General features: G+C 49.7%; 8 protein-coding genes across 8 annotated transcripts; 5 read left to right on the plus strand and 3 right to left on the minus strand.

The window, feature by feature from the left end:
* Positions 1-455: 455 nt before the first annotated feature.
* Positions 456-656, plus strand: CGCA056_v009088 (uncharacterized protein; the record flags this gene model as incomplete). The annotated part of the gene is made up of 2 exons (XM_037324335.1): positions 456-580; positions 638-656. The coding sequence occupies 2 exons, from the start codon at positions 456-458 to the stop codon at positions 654-656; spliced, it is 144 nt and encodes a 47-aa protein (XP_037176982.1).
* A 2,566-nt stretch (positions 657-3,222) lies between these two features.
* Positions 3,223-4,848, minus strand: CGCA056_v009089 (uncharacterized protein; the record flags this gene model as incomplete). Its single annotated transcript, XM_037324336.1, has 1 exon — positions 3,223-4,848. One exon carries the CDS (start codon positions 4,846-4,848, stop codon positions 3,223-3,225), a length of 1,626 nt encoding a protein of 541 aa, XP_037176983.1.
* Positions 4,849-6,550: 1,702 nt separating this feature from the next.
* Positions 6,551-7,373, minus strand: qutD-20 (putative quinate permease; the record flags this gene model as incomplete). Its single annotated transcript, XM_037324337.1, has 2 exons — positions 6,551-7,277; positions 7,333-7,373. 2 exons carry the CDS (start codon positions 7,371-7,373, stop codon positions 6,551-6,553), a joined length of 768 nt encoding a protein of 255 aa, XP_037176325.1.
* A 27-nt stretch (positions 7,374-7,400) lies between these two features.
* On the minus strand, positions 7,401-8,291 carry qutD-19 (Quinate permease; the record flags this gene model as incomplete). The annotated part of the gene is made up of 2 exons (XM_037324338.1): positions 7,401-8,125; positions 8,186-8,291. 2 exons carry the CDS (start codon positions 8,289-8,291, stop codon positions 7,401-7,403), a joined length of 831 nt encoding a protein of 276 aa, XP_037176324.1.
* Positions 8,292-10,031: 1,740 nt separating this feature from the next.
* Positions 10,032-11,542, plus strand: CGCA056_v009092 (uncharacterized protein; the record flags this gene model as incomplete). The annotated part of the gene is made up of 3 exons (XM_037324339.1): positions 10,032-10,065; positions 10,137-10,451; positions 10,755-11,542. The coding sequence occupies 3 exons, from the start codon at positions 10,032-10,034 to the stop codon at positions 11,540-11,542; spliced, it is 1,137 nt and encodes a 378-aa protein (XP_037176323.1).
* Positions 11,543-12,108: 566 nt separating this feature from the next.
* CGCA056_v009093 (uncharacterized protein) lies at positions 12,109-12,495 on the plus strand (the record flags this gene model as incomplete). The annotated part of the gene is made up of 2 exons (XM_037324340.1): positions 12,109-12,369; positions 12,421-12,495. 2 exons carry the CDS (start codon positions 12,109-12,111, stop codon positions 12,493-12,495), a joined length of 336 nt encoding a protein of 111 aa, XP_037176322.1.
* Positions 12,496-14,259: 1,764 nt separating this feature from the next.
* On the plus strand, positions 14,260-15,075 carry CGCA056_v009094 (uncharacterized protein; the record flags this gene model as incomplete). Its single annotated transcript, XM_037324341.1, has 2 exons — positions 14,260-14,945; positions 14,994-15,075. 2 exons carry the CDS (start codon positions 14,260-14,262, stop codon positions 15,073-15,075), a joined length of 768 nt encoding a protein of 255 aa, XP_037176329.1.
* Positions 15,076-15,717: 642 nt separating this feature from the next.
* CGCA056_v009095 (uncharacterized protein) lies at positions 15,718-16,518 on the plus strand (the record flags this gene model as incomplete). The annotated part of the gene is made up of 1 exon (XM_037324342.1): positions 15,718-16,518. The coding sequence occupies one exon, from the start codon at positions 15,718-15,720 to the stop codon at positions 16,516-16,518; it is 801 nt and encodes a 266-aa protein (XP_037176328.1).
* Positions 16,519-17,837: the final 1,319 nt, after the last annotated feature.

The following is a 17,837-nucleotide window of genomic DNA, read 5'->3' on the forward strand; positions in this document are numbered from 1 at the left end:
CTTGTCGTAGCCTTACCCGTTGGAGGACAACAGCAGGCTCAAAGCTAGGAGTCACAGAGATTTTCTTCTTCTCGACGTTGGGTTCGCTGCTGGATTTGTTCTGCGCCTCAGTTGATGGATTCGATTATAAGATGGTTCTGTTCGTCGTGGTTGAGATGTAGGATTTCCGAAAGACAAATCAAGCTCTCAACTCCTTCAGGATCATTAAGACTCACTCCTGCCTTTGAATCGACTACCAGACACACACGGCATCCCAGTCTAGCTTGAAATCCTACCGCCACTACTGCCCCTTTTTCTGCTTCTGCCTACCACCTCTGACACGGGTTTCAACCACTGTACCTGTAAGTAAGACAGACAACTGGATCCTTCAAGACCTTTGAGAAGTTACGAACGCTGACATATAGCCTACACAGTATCAAATAACCACTACCACACACTCTTCCAAACCGTTCAAAATGGCCGACGCTCCTCAGTGCAACTGCCCCAAGTACGAGACTCAGGACTCGGACGGCAAGCCCGTCATCATCTACCGACACGGAGACGCCTGCCCCAACAGCGGCAAGACCCCTCAGCCTCGCATGTACAAGCCTGCAAAGATGAGGGGCAGCCGATAAGGGGTGTTCTCACGACTGAAGAGGTGGATGTTTGAAGAATAGGAGTGGTTGAACACAAGATGATGCATTGAATGTTGCGGAGACCTTTGGCAGAAATGTTGCGAAGAGAGACGAATGTTACGCATTTATGGCGGGGGCTTTGAGAACTGAGACGATGCTGGGTTCTTTCAGGGACCAGAAAGGGGTAGATATTTCGCGGAGGCTGTTATGATGCACATACCCACAAAGGGATCGGCAGCTGCATCAGTTGTCCGATTCCCATTTCAACTTCTTGCACATAGGGCGACTTTTTTGAGACTTTCCAATTACACAACACCAATCATTCACAACATTAAAAATCAGTCTTACATGTGGGGGTCAGGTTCGAGCTCCGGAATGGAGGAATGTCTGTCGAAACGGGCGTAGGTATCAAGCCCCTTTCCCATCCCGAGATCCGAAGTAACCATCAGAAGTACACCGATGAGGGACAGATATCCATCAATTGCTCTTTCCAACGGCTTCTCAAGCAGCTAGAAAACAAAATAAGTGAGCCCTCGTAGTGCGATGCAGGACATTCTATTCTACATCATGCTCTTGGCGAGTCAAAGACTCTCGACGATTACCGGCGACGATAGTCCCGCAGGCACCTGCCTGTGGTACTAATACCCAGAAATAAAGCTTTTACGGTAGTGACCACCGTGAAAGCTGCTAGTTGAAGAAAATGCTAATCACGAGTTTGTGATCGGGCGGGGAGGAAGTTTGGAGGCACATTCTGTGCGGGTTGACGAACATCCATTCAACCATGCCCTTGAAGGTTCTCCAGACAAAGTTGACTTTAAGTACTTGGACGTAGCCCATCAGTATTACAGAAACCCTGTGGCTTACCTTGATTCTGCGCCACAGCCGAGTTATGTCCGAAATAGCACCAACTCCTGCGGATCCGGGGGTTCCGGAAAAGGTACCTACTTCGGATGTGATTCCTCAGTGGTCAAGTCTCCGGACTATCCACCGAGCGCTGTGTTATGGAGCTCCGCGAACAGGCTTGGCTGACGATTTCCGAGGACTACCCCGGGTGGGCCCCGGAGATCTCCCACACCGGCCGTCAAGGGCTACTCCGCATGCGACCACTGTGACTAACAAGGCCTTCGACAACCTTGATCAGGCGGCAAGCATGATGCTGCATGGCCAGGAGTGCCCATTTGACTCTTTTGGTCTCTGCTTAGAAACCAAGAGCTACCCTTGGTGACGCTGGGTGCTGAAGCGGAGTTTCGGTCTTGGTATGTACTTCTATGTTCATTGACACCATCAACAACACCCAAAGTTGGACGACTCAGCTAGTAATAAGGATCCAGACTGCTTCCGCCGCCGGTCAATTGACAAGGGTCCCACACTGATTGATAGTCCATCAACCAATTGCCATTTGCCTTCTTTGCTCGACTGGGTCATGATCCGATGCCGTCCGATCATCGCTCCAGCTGATCTCCACGAACATCCCGGGACAAGGCTGGGCAATTCTTTTAAGGTTGAAAGGCCCGAAGTGTATGTGGGTTGCATCGCAGCTGGTATAGTATCCCTAACGGCGCATCAGCCGAAAACAGCATAATATGCCGTTAAATCCTGGTGTATTGGCCACCGATGTGATCAATCCGGGTCATCAAGGATTTCCAGACTCACACTTGCATGGAGCCCCATCATTCAGTAGCAGGGATATTGAGCTGCGGAGGAGGTATGAGCTCCAGACAACGAACATCTTGGCACTAAATGTAGCGAATCTCAGCTGTGGAACGACATGACACGCATGTGTGCCTCCGGCGACAACCGTCTGTGGTGGCGTGGAAGCGCTCTTGTAGATATCATAATAAGTATTTAAACACCACCTATCCCCTTTCTTGATCTCTCGGTTCTTCGTTCTTCAATCCGCGCAAATCAGTCACTACCCTCTCATTCACTTCTGGTCCAAAAGCACAAATCCTTCAAAATCTGCCTGCATCAGTACATTCGACAATGAAGTTCTCGATCACCGTCGTTCTCAGCGCCATTGCAACCATGGCTGCTGCGCAAAACTGCTGGGAGACCGGCTTTGGCTGGAGCCCTGATTGTGGCCGTGGCCACTGTGCCATTGAGGCCAACGCCTGTGTGTGCGAGGGTTGCAACTACGAGCGGTTCACTAGCTCCAACATCGCTTGCTGCGGTTGATTGATTGGTAGCGTACAGGCAACCACACTCAAGGGGTGCGTGAGCATCACATTCAACAACAAATTCAGCCAAAGTGTTCACAAAGTCCTGCAGGCCGCTTGAAATAACTTCATCAACGATATCTTGGAGTAATATTGTCTATCTGTGGGCCTGACACTGTGAATAGTGGTTAGAACTTAGTCGACCGTATGTACACCATCATGCTGGGCTTTACTTTTGTCGCCTTGCAATGCATGCCCCAATTCACAACCGATAATGAGCATTGGTTTGATCTTTTCCAAATATCGTGACATCGGTCAAAATGAACTAATACACATAACAATGATCGATCATCTAAATCTTAAGGAAACCAATCGCAAGAATTCGCCACTTCCCAACATCAATGGATCAGGGTCTGTAGCAGAAAATCCATTAACAATTCAGTCTCCCTCAATCATCCAGCGAGTGTCTCAACATAACGCTTCCATGCAGTGGCGTAAGTGCTGCATATCAGAGCATGAGGATCGCCAGTACAGTAATTAGAGAAGTAATGAGACCCGTTCCATCTGGTAATCTCGTTCACAAATAATGGACCACCAACATGCTTAGCCGAGATATCAAGTCGACAGCCCACTTCAAGTGTCTCGAAGCGACTTTTCCACCCGTATTCTGGATTTCTGAGAGCTTCGAAGACATCGAGGGCGAACTCATGAACCGCATATTTCGTTGTGCCAAGCCTCTCGTACGTGTTGTCTATGGCCTCAGTGGCATGCATGCCGCCCTCCTTGGGGTCGAGCCTGGTGCAGCACACGCGCACTACTTCTCCTCGCAGTCCTCTGGTGCCATGGGGATCAGGTCGTGTGGCGATGAATACACGGAGTTCTCTTTCGGCCAACATCTCCACATACTCCTGGTGAAACCAAACACCCTCGCCATCTTCTTCGGCGTTGATTGCGGCTTTCTTGTCGACCTTTCGGCGCTTAGATCGGGTACAAGTGAGCTTTGAAGCGTGTCCTCCGTCAGTTGTTGCATGGAGAGAAGAGGAACTCCAAGAGCGCTTCAAGATGTCTTTCTTATTGGCCATAGCACAGTCTCCAAAACCATAGCATGTGGTGGGCCTCCACATGCCCCGGGCCTCGGCAATCTCATCCAGGGCGCGGATGTCCTGCAGCTTGTACTCTGCTGCGTTCCTCTCCTCCCTGCTCGGATATGCGATCGTGTGCGAGTTGTAAGCGGAACCGATGACTTGAAGATAGTCCTCGATGCAGTCGTATTGTGATTGGATGGTTGACTTGACGGGAAATCCAGTTTCCATAAGAGCCAACACCAGACGATCTCTGTGGGGGTCGAGGTCAAAGTGTGAGTGAAGATCTCTGGCCTGCAGATGAGATTCGACCTGCTCCCAAGTTCGTATGGCACCTTTCACTTCATTCCCATCGGAAGCTGTTGCAATCACGCTAGTCAAGAGTGACTGATGGACCTGCACAAGCCCGCTTGATGACTTGAGGAATCCCGGGAATCTCTTCTGCAGCTGTTTCCACTTACTCGCAGCCGGAACCCAGGGTTCGTGCTGAACCGAGGGAGGCTCTAGACAGAGGCTGACATCACAGAACGAAACGTCCTCAGGCTTGTATTTGTGAACCACGTCGCCCGCATCGTCAGTGTCTCCGATCAGAACCCAAAGAGTGAACAAACGAGGGCGGCTTGGATGATCATGATTCTCCGTATTTTGAGCTTGTTGCAAACGTTGCAAGCGGGTTACTGGTCGACCACTGACCTTACCTCCGATGTCCTCTGAAACATGCGGGGATGCAAGGTTGTTGTCCACTGGAGGACGGCGTTTGTCGGCAGGAGGAAATTCCTCGTATGTTCCAATGCGATGGGTTGGGTTGGCTCTTGTGTGAGTACTCTTGACGAAGACGCCTTTGCAGTCGTAACAATAGCAATGCACAACTCCATAATGTCGTCGGACTTTATTTGGTGCTACGTTGATAGACTGACCACAGAGGCAGGTTGACCCGGATTGTCGTTTGGGCTCAGGTTCGGGCTGAAGAGGCTTTGGTCTTGATCTCAGTTCCATCTCTTCTTGAAAGATTTGCGTTTGAGTAATGTTGAATGGGAATGGGAAGACAACAGCGAGCGCTGCAACACAGAATACAGGTAATCAGCCCAGATTTGATCTTATTACAACAGCTTTGAAATGGAGGCCTCCTCGAGGGTGGATGGGAACTTATGTACAGAAACAGATACATCGTAAACGAAGTCAAAATCTTTCTCTGGTGCTCTGAATGAAGCATGGTAGCATGTCTTGAACATAAGGTATGAGTAGAAAGGATTCCAAGTCAGAAATGGAACTTTGTCTGATACCCTTAAGCACATTGTGGTCTGGTCGCAAAAAGAAAATCAATAAAGACTTAAGCATGTATGCAAAGAAAGACCCAAAGAAAGCGCGTCTTTATTTTTCATCCATCCTAGACAACGAAGTGTTGCCTTCTAATCCAACCTAAGGAAAAGACTGCTCGTGGCTTCTCATAGTTGAACTCTCTGCGACCTCTAGTAATGTCATACTGGTTAACTTCATCAGGCCCAAAACTTGAGAACGCCCATAACTCATCAACTGTCTGCTTTGAAACGTTGACGTTCCGAGCCATGGTATAAATTGCTTTCAGCTATTTACAGAAGATCGAACCGAGTGCCAGGCATGTTTGTGCCAGATCCGTCATAGGTGATAGCAGACCGTCAATTCTTTCCTTGCATGAGGCCCTTTACTTCTCAGGTTCTCTATTCACTCACAACAATGGATTGTCTCAGAGCCTTTGTGTTTATTCTGCCTCAGCCCGTACCTTTTGCATTTCCAAGCATAACAATGGGGCCTTGATGAGACCTCCATGTTATGTTCCGAAGTCGGTTGAAACACCAATACATGGAACCTTTCACCATGACAAGCATGGAGAAACAGAGTGTACGTTTGGTAAGTCGGCGAACCATTTCCATCCGAATCCATGGAGCGTTTCACCCGGATCTGCCTGCTGAAATCGAGTAGCGCTGTTGAAAAGGTAATGAGTTTTCCAGTTTCGAAGATCGAAATGCGGGAGTATTCTTGCTATGTGTATTAAAGCCCTTGCGCTGGCCACTGAGTGGGACAGATCAGGAAATGCGACAATACGGTTACTTAAATGTACTTCAACCCAGCTTCAGGCTTATATCCAAGCTGCGTTCCATCTACCAAAGAAAATTCAACATTCAGAATAGCTTCAAGGCAATGCCGCTGACTTTATGATTTGAACGCCTGATATCACACGGCTAATAATGAGGACTGTAGTCATAGCAGCCGGTCGTGATTGTCTCCTGTCTTTGATTCAATTGATGAAGTACAATTAAATGCCTGCAGACTATGGAACGAAGGTTCTGCTTATGAAAGGACTGTGCATCGGTATTGTTGACTCGTCGTCGGATTAAGGCCGAGTTGGTGAACTGCCTCGAAAATTTACCGGTGGGTGGCCATCGGCTTTCGCCCGATCAAATAGGAACCTAGACAAGTGTCTAGCCAATTGGATCCATTCAATGGCTCTCTTACACCATGACTACGAAAAACAAGCGGGAGACTTTGTATCTCTCATCAATGAGAATACCTATGCAATGGGACGAGGCTGAAGTTCAAAGGAAGATGTGAGTGGTTCAGTAGTGGACTATGGGAGAGCCTTATGGCCGTATCGATACAGCAGCTGCAGGAGCGCATTATCTCTTGTACATGTATGATCTAACCAGGCTGTTCATGATCGTTACTCCTTTCGTGTCTGCTTCGCGCTGTCCTCATGCTCGTGTGCATCTTCCGCCGTTACAACCATTACCTTCTCTTCATCCGACCCGCCGGACTGGGCATTCTGAGAGTTGACAATGGCAAGACTCGACTTTCCGACCTCGTACCAGGGCATCTGGAAAAGTTGACCCATTTTCTCCATGGACATTCCCTTCGTCTCCGGGTACGCAAAATAGCAGTATGTCGTGGAAATGGTGGTGAATATGGTGAACAGAAGGAACGGGCCCCATGAGTGCATGGCAATCACCATGTTAGGCTGCGCGCGCGAGAGCGCGAAGTTGACAAGATATTGCCAGGTAATGCAGATTGCCATGCAACTACCACGGACCTTCGTGGGAAAGACTTCGGCGTTGATGATCCACGGAATAGTTCCCCAGCTGATCGCATACCCAAGGGCAAAGATGTAGATGCATACGACTGCTACCCATCCAGCCGGACCAGTACCATTGGCTCCTGATGGGCTGGCAACAGCCAGATAGACGGTCATGTACGTCAGAGACCCAATGATAAGACCGGAACCAATGAAAAGTCCCATACGTCGTCCGAAACGGTCGATGAAGAACAGGCAGTAAAGAAGCACTGCGATGAACTTGACGAGTCCGTAGATTCCCGACAAGAGATAGTTGACAGAAGGCGCCGTAAGCCCGATAGATGACAGAATCGATGTGTTGTAGTAGGTAATAATGTTTCTAGTGGGTTTTAGGTGCTTGTTTCACAAAGGCTCCCTCGACTAAGGGGACTTACCCGCCACTGAATTGAAAGCCAACTTGGATAAACATGACCATGAAGAGGCGTTTTCGGATATTTTCGGATCATATTTCCTGGAACAAACCCTTGAGGCCCGGCGCAACTGGTTGATCTTCCAGTCCCCGTTGGATCTGATCAAATTCTTGGCGCACAAAGGGGTGGTCGCGGGGAAGAGATCTGAGAGTTTCGCGTACGCTTTGCGCCTTTTCGACCTTTCCACGATTCAGGAGCCACCTTGGAGACTCATGCATGAAAAGGAGGCCAATCAGAAGGATGACTCCGGGAAGGGCTTGAACAGCCATAGGCATCTGCCACTGAGCATTTTGCGTACTGCTGATGTGTTGCAAGGAGCCAAAGTTGATCCAGTATGCAAGACCAACTGACAGCATGGTGTTGTCGTTGTATAATGCAGTCAAGCCACCACGAATGCTCTGAGGAGCGATCTCTGCAATGTACCCAGGGCCGACGACACTGGCAGCGCCGGACCCATAGCCTGACAGAGCCCTCCCGACAATGAATTCAATCCGTCCGCCGGATCCACCAGGATTCGCAGTCATGAGAACTGCTGAGGCCACGAACAGGATTGTAAAGATAACCAGGGAGAATCGACGTCCGAGTCTCTCGATGAATGGGGCGCAAGTCAACGACCCGAGACACGATCCGAGAATTAGCACAAAGGTTATCCATCCATTCCAGTTGGCGAGATCGGCGTTGTTCATATCTTGGAAGTCGAAGTGTGATTTGAACGGCTTCATGGCGAGCACACCGGAAATATTCGCAGTATTGAATCCTAGAACGAAGATTACGTCAGTAAGTTCTCTGACGAGACGATGAGATCCATCGTACGGACCATGGAGAGCTCCGGTGAAGGAAAGTATTGTGCAATATGCCACAATCTTCCAAGAGATCACCTCTTTGGGGGTTTGTTCGTAGACCTTCCTATCGATTATAGGCATCTTCGCAGAAATTTTGGTGACCTGAACATCGACTTGGCCAGAAAAGTAGTACCGGTAGCAAGACAGAATAAAAAGAATGTGAGTAAAGAACAATTGGAGGAACAGAGAGCGATATTAATGCTTTTCGCTCTGCTGCTGTCAGTCCGATCTCCAGTTTCCCGTAAAATCAATCCTCAGCAACTCCACCTGCAGACTATGAAGTGTGCTAGGTACACACGTGGCGACTGGACAATATGGGTATCGGTTGAGAAAAGTTGTCCATGTTCTTTCCGGCATGCAGGAGCCACACTTTGGACACTGAACGCATCGGCGAAGGGCGCTATTCGTAATGGCATCATTCCATGACTCGTCTCAGAGACGCTAATGATGAGGGATTCCTCCGAGGAACACGTCCTTAGGGCATGGTACCAAGAAAATACAATCGCTGTGGCCCCAATGAAGTAGAATTTGCCGCGAGTCCGCCTGTCGTATGACTGGATGCATCTGCCATACGTTCGCAACCCATGTCTATGAGCGGATGGGGCCTCGTCCGATGTATGGGACATATCCACAAAGTCCTAGGAAATTTATGGGGACCCCGGGACCATTGAGCTTCCCCAGAGGTGCTTGAATCCCCATTACTTCTCCGCGAACGCATGGATTGGACGGCGGAAGCTCGCAATCTTGGCAAGGTGCATATCTGGGTCACACCCCTATCTTGTTTCGATCCTTGGTCACGGAAGACCATCAGTCGGCTTTGGCCCGGTGCCAGGGAGCGCGTTGTCGGCTTTCAACCGAGACAAGTGGGAAGATATGGAGTCACAAATGCGGCAACCTGCTTACACTTTCAAAATGGAGACATCTATGCCACAGTTACCAAGACCGACGAAAAGTATAAAGAGATGGCTCCAGTCATCAACTGTTAGCCTGTCGAGCGACATCCTTGCCTAAGAGTGAACTGATAGTTCTTGGCCAGCTAATGACGGGGGTACTCCCGTATGACGTTTCGCGATGGGTCTACGAATTGAAGAAGTTTCCGATTCGCTGCTTTCGTCGATCAGACTGCTCCGCATTCTGATTTATCTATGGTAGAGACTCCGAAAGACAACACATTATTTGCTGTTCGAGAAGACTTGGAAGTTCCCATGATCTACCGAAGGCCTGCCTTTGAAATCACCCGCACTGGTTGAGGCAATGACTTTTATTCAAATTAAAAGTTGCTCATTCCAAAGCTCATTGACATGCTACAGGTCGACCATGCGAAAAAGATCCGTCTAGCACGTATGCTGCACTACGTTTATCACCATGGGAACGTCATTTGTTCGGACAACGTCTGACGAACTCGTTCGTCAGGGTTCAAAGACTGGAAACATCAAATCTCGCAATATGCTGTTCGCACGTTAGGATTTCTGAAGATTGCACCTACTGTTTCTTCTTTCAGGGAATTGAATGGCGGGTCAACAACCCAGAAGGCTGACCAGCCATATCTCGTTCCTAGAATCTTCGACCCTGGTGGATCGGAATTGATGCTTGTGCAGCTGAAATGTCGCACTTCTTGCTGTCTAATCGATCCGTCGATAGTGGAGCTGCTGGTGGCCTCCCAACCTCCTCCTACTGTCCGGGACATCTGTCTAACCTGATTCGTACAAAGTTAAGCAAAGGGGCATTGGAAATAAATCAGACCAATTGTCGATTTTTCTAGGCCCATACTCAACTTTATTGGAAGGTTGTAACTGCGGGTCAATCGACAGGTTCGACATAATGGAGGTTGACGGAGTGTTCCTGAGATATGCGAGTAAGTACTCTCTGCAGTTTAGCATCACAGCAAGGAATCAAAGATCATATCAGCTCACGCGCCAACGAAAGGCCCAAACGAACAGCGAACGATCAGCAGGGAGGACCTTGGGTTCTACCATGCAGTCATTATAAGCGCCATCTACGAGCGTGGCAACGGGCCTGCTATCAGGTCATCCCAATCGCTATTCGGGCTCCTGGCACGGTGTATCGAACAGCATCCATTTCTGGGCGTCACTGTGGGAGACAGGCACACCGATCAATCCTTTTACCAGCGAGTACACATGGTCAACTTGAATGACCACATTGAAATCAAAGAACTGCCCGTCTCAACGAAGCTCGAACGGTGGAACGCAATAGAGGAATTGCAGCGCTTCAACCTAGACCGTCCTTTCAATCACGCCATCCCTCCTTGGAGAATCATCATATTGCCTCTTTCCAACTCGCAGACTTTCATCGCGTTTGCTTGGTCACATATGATTGGCGATGGACTCTCAGGAATTTCTCTACATCGATCTCTACTCGAAGCGATCAGGGGGTCTCCAGACTTAGCCTCCGATGCCCCGTCGACTGTCAAGCCACCATAAGTTGCTCTTGGGCTCCCTTTTGACACGCCTCAACGCCTTCCGATATCTTTGTCGTTTCTGTTGGGCCCTTTGGTTGCCGTGTTCTTCCCTAAGTTCATATCAGACGTGTTGGGCCTCCAAGCACAGGCCTCTACTCTAGATGAAGGCACCTGGACTGGGTCTCCCGCGGCTTTCAACGGCGACAAGTCCAGGACCAAGATTGCTCTGAGGGTCGTTGACTCCTCTCTGGCGGACAGAGCACTCTGCCAGGCGAAAACACATGACGCCAAATTGATGGGACTACTACACCAGTTCATTGGCCGAGGGATGAGCAAAGCTTTCGGCGAAGTCAATGTCACCAACTTTGTGTCTCAGACGGCCGTCAACATGCGCAAGTCTGTAGGAGTCCCCAGCGACGAGATGGGAGAATTTGTTTCGGCCACATACTTGGTTCACCCAAAACTGACCTCGGCTGGTCCACTTTCCGATGCGGAATGGTTAGCAGCCAGTTCGAGCACCAGGGCTTTCGCCGAGACCGCAGCCACCTTACAAGACCAACCTATCGGTCTTCTCAGGTATCTGCCCAGTGTCAGGAAGTGGCTGCTGTCTAAACTCGGCCAGCGCCGCGATTGCTCCCACGAAGTGAGCAACGTCGGCGCCTTCGAAGGTGCGACTAGCGACGGCGAAAAGAAAGCCACAATCACGCACGTTGTCTTTTCGCAGCCGGGTCATGTGTCGAGTGCCCCGATATGCTTCAACATATCTAGCGTGAAGCAAGGGCCTTTGATGTACACAGTGACCTGGCCGACTGGTGCATTGGGTGTTCCCGAGGTCGAAGAGGACGCCGTGGTAAACACGATCTGCACGTCCATTCAAGCCGACTTCGAAGCGATCGGGCACATGGAGTGCTGATTAACACCCAAAAAAATCCTTCTCGGCGAAGAAGCACTCCTCAGTTGGCCGTGACGATGACTCTCCTGACGAGATGCTTGGCCCAACCTCCATCCAATGTTGAGGACCCACCAAACACTGTCAATTGCGCCCAGATCCGAAACCGGGGTTCATCTTCAAATCTCGCAAGAGAGCAATTGGCGCAGGCTAAGAGTCCGGAGTTTAAAAAGGCCTCATGCGTCCGGTATCTCCTTAATTTCATTCGTTTAGTATGATGAGTTCCTATATTTTGTAGCTAAAGATTGAAGAATACTTCAACTTTTTTGGCCGACATACTTCCAATGCGGCGAGACTGAGCCAATCAGAAACTGTCCTGGCGTGTACATGTCGCCAAAAAGGCGCGATTGACGAGTTCATGCATTGCCTTAGTCACAGGTCACTACACTGACGCAAGCGTCGAACAAGCTTTCGACTCCGTTCTTCTCCGGACATGACTTTCTTATCATATTACAGAGTATCAATTTCTCAGTTGGGACCCTGTATTCGCGAGGGAGATATTTGAACCAATTTTACCCTTAGATTACACAATGGCAGCCAACGGGAATGAGCCACCTACACCACGCGGGGAGCAACCCTGGTCACAGTCTCAGTGTCCTCCGCAGGCCGATACTCGCGATGCGACAAGCGACAATCAACACCGCCCTGCTTGTCCAGTCTCACCGCTTGCCGATGAGCCCGACTTTTCGTATGCCTCAACTGATTCGCCGAATTTAATGTTTTCTATCGAAAGTTTCGACCTCCTTGAAATGGATCTCGGCCAGCAACAAACACCTAGTGATCCGGTCCAAGTAAGTCCTCCACTTCTTGCGCATCTCCACTGACTCATACTGTGTAGCCAGAGGCCGCTCAAGTCTCTCGAAATTTTGATGACCAAGTTGCGATCACACTATCCTCACAACAATCAATTTCTTTGACACGGCGCGCAACAATACCAGGATCTGGTAGAAGCACAAGCTCCATTCCGGATATGGCTGCGCCATCCAACAGTGCCGTTCCACCCAAGATAGGAGCGCGATTTTCCAGAGACACCGCTCGTCTTCTAAAACAGTGGCTTAATACCCACAGTCACTACCCGTATCCTAGTCAAGCTGATAGGCAGAGTCTTCAGCTGTCGACTGGACTTTCCAAAACTCAGTTATCAAACTGGCTTGCCAATGCCCGAAGACGCCAGAAGTCACTCGCAAACACTACTCCTGCACGTTCTCCCTGGTCAGATGAGTCAGGCGCCCATGTACCAAGGCGTCCAGGAACTCCTATTTCGAATCGGACACGCATGGAGAGCCATTATCTTGACATGGATCCTATGGAGAGATGGGTTGACTCGCCTCCCGAGGATGAGCCCGCAGCAGTTGATGACATCGCTCGCGCAGTAGCCTCTGGTAATCCGTCAGCCTCAGGTGAGTTCCGTCACAACCGCCCTACGTAGAGTAGGGCATTCATCCTACGCAGTAAACATGGCTGAAACGTTTTTAGGTGACCCAATCAATGCAATCTTTCCAAAGGCTAGATCAGATCCATCATATTTCATGGACGAAAGTTCGGGAAGTAGTGTCGTATCTTCCAGAGAGGGCTCCAAGGCATCTGCAAGTTCTCGAGGTTCACTTAAATCTGTAAGTTTGCCGCCCTCTTTCAAGAAACGAGGACGACCCAGAACGCGTAAAGGAGGGCACAGCACGCCTCTTGTGCAAAATCGAGGCCCTTTTCAGTGCACATTTTGTACAGAAACGTTTCGCGCCAAGTACGAATGGAAGAGACACGAGAAGTCGCTCCACATACCACTGGATAGATGGGCCTGTGCTCCCAATGGCCCGACAAGCGTCAATCCCAGCACTGGTGCTCAGGCTTGCGTTTTCTGCGATAGAGCCAATCCAGATCAGGCACATCTCAACCTTCACAACTACACGGCCTGTCACGGGAGAGTCTTTAACCGTAAGGACCATCTGAAACAGCATTTACGCCTTGTCCATGATGCACCAGGCGTTGGTTGGGTCATAGAAGGTTGGAAGACTGCTACCCCGGAAATTCGCTCGCGTTGCGGCTTTTGCGAGCAGTTGCTTCCGACCTGGGAAGATCGCGTTGATCATCTAGCGGACCACTTCAAGTCGGGGAAAACAATGGCATCCTGGACTGGTGATTGGGGTTTTGAACCATCGGTGATGGAGACTGTTGAACACTTTATGCCTCCGTGTGAGTCTCGGGATCTCATAGTAACCTCCGGTACATGTCTAACGGAGCCAAAAGATATCATTGATCACGAGCGTCACACGCCATTCCCATTCAATGCCACCTTAGTCCCTCCTAAATCACCACGCAGTGCGTACGAATTGTTGACCTTGGAGCTGGAGTACTTCATGCAAAGACACATGGATGAATACGGACAGGTACCGAAGAATTCCGAAATTCAACTGGAAGCTTGCCGTGTCATATTTGCATCGGAGGTTCTGTGCACCTCGCCTAACGTTCAAGGGACAGACACCTCATCCTGGCTACGAGATCTCATCGAATCAAATGAAGACATCACAACAAAGGCGAAATTTGGATCCATAAGATCACAGGCGGAAAGTAGACTTTCAGTCCTCCGGATCAATGGGAAAAGGACACTGTTTGATTCGTGTCCGCTAGAGCTTCAGCTGCGAGATTACGTCCACACGCTTTGGGCATCTCAGTCTATAGTCCCAATGGACAATGATCTTCAAGCAGAGGCCTGCAGAATTGTTTCACGCATGGAGGAGGGACTCACAGCTGGGTCTCCCGACTTTGTCGCCAATTGGCTGACCAAGCTGATTACCAGCTCTACAACATGGCTCTATGGATTCAAGAAGCGCACCCGCCTCCTGTCCAACACTGAGCAGAAATTACCAGGCAGGGCAGACTCCAGCAAACCCCCAGATGATCTTTTGGGGCCACTGGATCTGAGCATGGTTCACGCTTCCAGGTCTAACTTTCCCATGAACGAGAATGACACGCTGGGTCTGCAACCAGACACTCATGATGAAGGGTTGTTTTTGCGCCCCAAATCTAGATCTGATGCGTTTCTCTTTGAGATGGACGGCATCCAGTACCCTCATGTGCTAGAAATGGAGAATTCGGAAAAGGGCACGGCATCCGAGCTCCAACTAGCAGATGCCTCTTCTCGCCAATACCAAAAGTTGCCTGAAACTGCTCCTAAAACATCAGGAAGTCTCCGCAGACCCGGTTGGCTTAAGTCGGGAGCCTTCGTACTAAACGATTGCAACTCACACCGATGGTTATCTATGGAGGTCAAGCGATGGGCGGCATTGACGATGTCCCCAAACAACCCCACCCATCATGTCCCATCTGACGAAGAAATTCGGCATCAGGCTCGTTTTCTGCTGTTTGACGAGTAAGTTCCCCCTTCATTTGACACAGGAAGCCTATTAAGCTGCGCCAGTGACGACCCTTGGAACCAAACTGCAGCCGATAACATGGAGTGGCTTGAAGACTTCAAACGCCAGGTTGGAATACCACGATGAGGGTTACCACTTCATCTCCCTTATCTTCAATATCCATTTTTTGGCCCATGTAGATTTGTGACTGAGCATAAGAGAGAGTTCGAGACCTGTGAGAATGAGTTCGCTGGATGCAGATGCATTCGCAATTCTTGAATTCAAGGCCAGCATCAATCACGACATACCATCGACGTTCCTCCAAGTCTTCCTGGCACCCATACAGCCGGTGGGAAAGTCGAATCACAAGTAAACACTCAATCATTGATATGCGGGATTTGTATTACCAGTTCAAACGATACATAGCTCTCATTACTAACCGGATGAAACCTAGGTGGGCATTTTTCAGGAACGCCTCCCTTTCATTAGCGCTTATCTGCAGGCTGCAGGCCGCCAGACATTGCCTGGGGTGCTGAATAAGACAGATTGTCTCATGAAGCCGCCCTTTTTCAGATTGGCCAGGCCCATGTCGATCCTTTGTGACGTAACACTCAGGCACTGAACTCTCATTCTACGGCATCACGGCCCACTAGCTCTGAATCCTTCCAAAGTCAAAACCATCTGAACCGCTCGCGCTGCCAAGATATATAAGACCATTAGCCACCTCCGATTACGACGCCCTCTCCTCGTATCGTCCATCCCGGCATCAATCTATTTCCAAGTTCAAGCATGGTTTATATCTCGCCGCCAACGAACGTCCCCAAGCTGAATGCTTACGTCACGACCAGCCTGCCCGAAGATGCACTGGCAAAGCTCAAGAAGGCATTCGAGTTAGGTGCATGCTCGAGATTCAGCCCCATCCTCGAGATGGTGATCAAAGATGATCCTTCATACCACAACAAGTCACATGCCGACATACGGCGTGCTGAAGACGCGGCTGGTCGAACAGATGGATTCGTCATCATTGACAATCATGCCGCCTCGGATGTTGCAGTTTTGTATGTTGACTCATTTGCGACGCAAGACCAAGTCGACTCCGACGAGGCCGAAAGCGTCAACGTCCTCGTCAAGATACTCGTTAAAGCAGAATGCCTGCCACTTACTTGGGTCAACTACGAAATTGCCAACATAGACATCATGGAGGACTTAGATAATTGTGGAGTGGAGATGCCACTCACAGAAGACTACGAGCAAAGGACCATCAGCAACTGTGGCGGGATGGACATGGAAGAACAGCAAAGTCATCAGCAGCTATGGTTTACTGCAGAACCTGGTGAATTCGAAGAGTCTACGGATCCCAATCACCTCGACAATTTCAGACCACGCCCTGAGAAGGTTGCAAAATTGTATGAAAATCTGGCAAAGGAAAACGGGATTGTTGCACACTGGACCATACCCTCCCCTGCCCGCCCGGTCAAATTACCAGACGGCAGCAAGAAGACCTTTCCTGAGGGTAGCATCATTCTTCAGCACACATGGAATCCTCTATTCCCCTGGCCCAAGTACAAGTGGCCTGAGGGGTCGCTGTAGCGTAATGTTGATCATGGATTTTACTACCTATGCAACGATTTTCTTTGAAACGCAATTCGTCTTCCTTTCTCATTCAATGAAGAAGCCGTACAGTAGATTTGAAGAGTTTCTAAGAAGTGTGGCAAGCATTGTCTCCTTTGGTAATCAGGCTCTGAGAATGAATCATTTACTATGTCATATCCTTTCAGTTTCGCTTGATTTTCTTGCTGTCAATGTCACAAAGCCCACCATATAATTCAGTTCTGGTCTTCTTTACAAGATTTGCTGCCGCTTGTGCGTTGTATATGGCCAGACCTATCCTTGTGACACTCTGCTTCACTCAAGACGTTGTCACTACACACTCGCACAATAAACCCCATAGAAATGCCAGTGGAGTGAGCATTTTTACGCGTGATCGATTATTGAGCGCTGAGCCTTTTCAACATCGAGTCAGCAGTCCGATTTAGAAGGGACTGCTTTCCTATTGAACTCGAGCGGTCAAATAAGCAGGCACACAGGAGGCGCCATTGCTGACCTCATCTCTTGCCTCGTTCTCATCCTCCGAAATCTTTTCCCAGCTTCCTTCTCCAGCAACACATCCAACTTACCTGAGTCCCTTACCTTCAACCACGCAATCCAAGACAGCCGCGATGGAATCCGCTGGCTCTCAGCCTTCGAGCTATTCGTTGCTTGAGGATGACGATGATGAGTTCAAAATGCTCCCGCCCATGCCTGGAATACGGGTCGTGCCTCACCTGAAGTATTTGCCACTCTCAACCCTCACTGCCATCGAAATCTTCTCATTCCTCTTGCTAATAAACAGGTGTGCGCAGGATTGTACACCTTCCACCCGACAATGATGCTCATACCGTCGCGGACTCGGACCATCCCAATACCGGCTGTGGGAGGACTATCATTGTCGCCGTAACGCAACTCGCCACCTGGGCTACCATGCCTCGGTCCGCCATCTAGAAGGTGATGGACTCGTTCAGGCATGCCGTTGTCAATAGAAACGGAGGCATGGTCAAAGACGAGCGCCACGGATTCGACATTTTCAGCTCTAGGTATGGACGTCGATGGGCGACTGACTCCGGAGGTCGCCGTCCTTTTGACTACCTCGAGGAGGAGGACGACGACGATGATTATATCCTGCTGTCTCCTTCCACGTATACTGTACCCGAGACCGAGACGAATGGTCTTGGTAAGCGCATCCGCAAAGTTTTTGGTTGTTGATTGGCCAACATCTCTTTCTGCAAAGTGTTGCACAATAGGTTTGGCGATCGTACCCGTCCCGAAAAGCCAACTTGACTGACAAGATCGTAGCACAAAATTTGGCTGCC

This window comes from Colletotrichum aenigma, assembly GCF_013390185.1.
Source record: "Colletotrichum aenigma strain Cg56 chromosome Unknown KSG_Cg56_contig06, whole genome shotgun sequence".
NCBI lineage: Eukaryota > Fungi > Ascomycota > Sordariomycetes > Glomerellales > Glomerellaceae > Colletotrichum > Colletotrichum aenigma.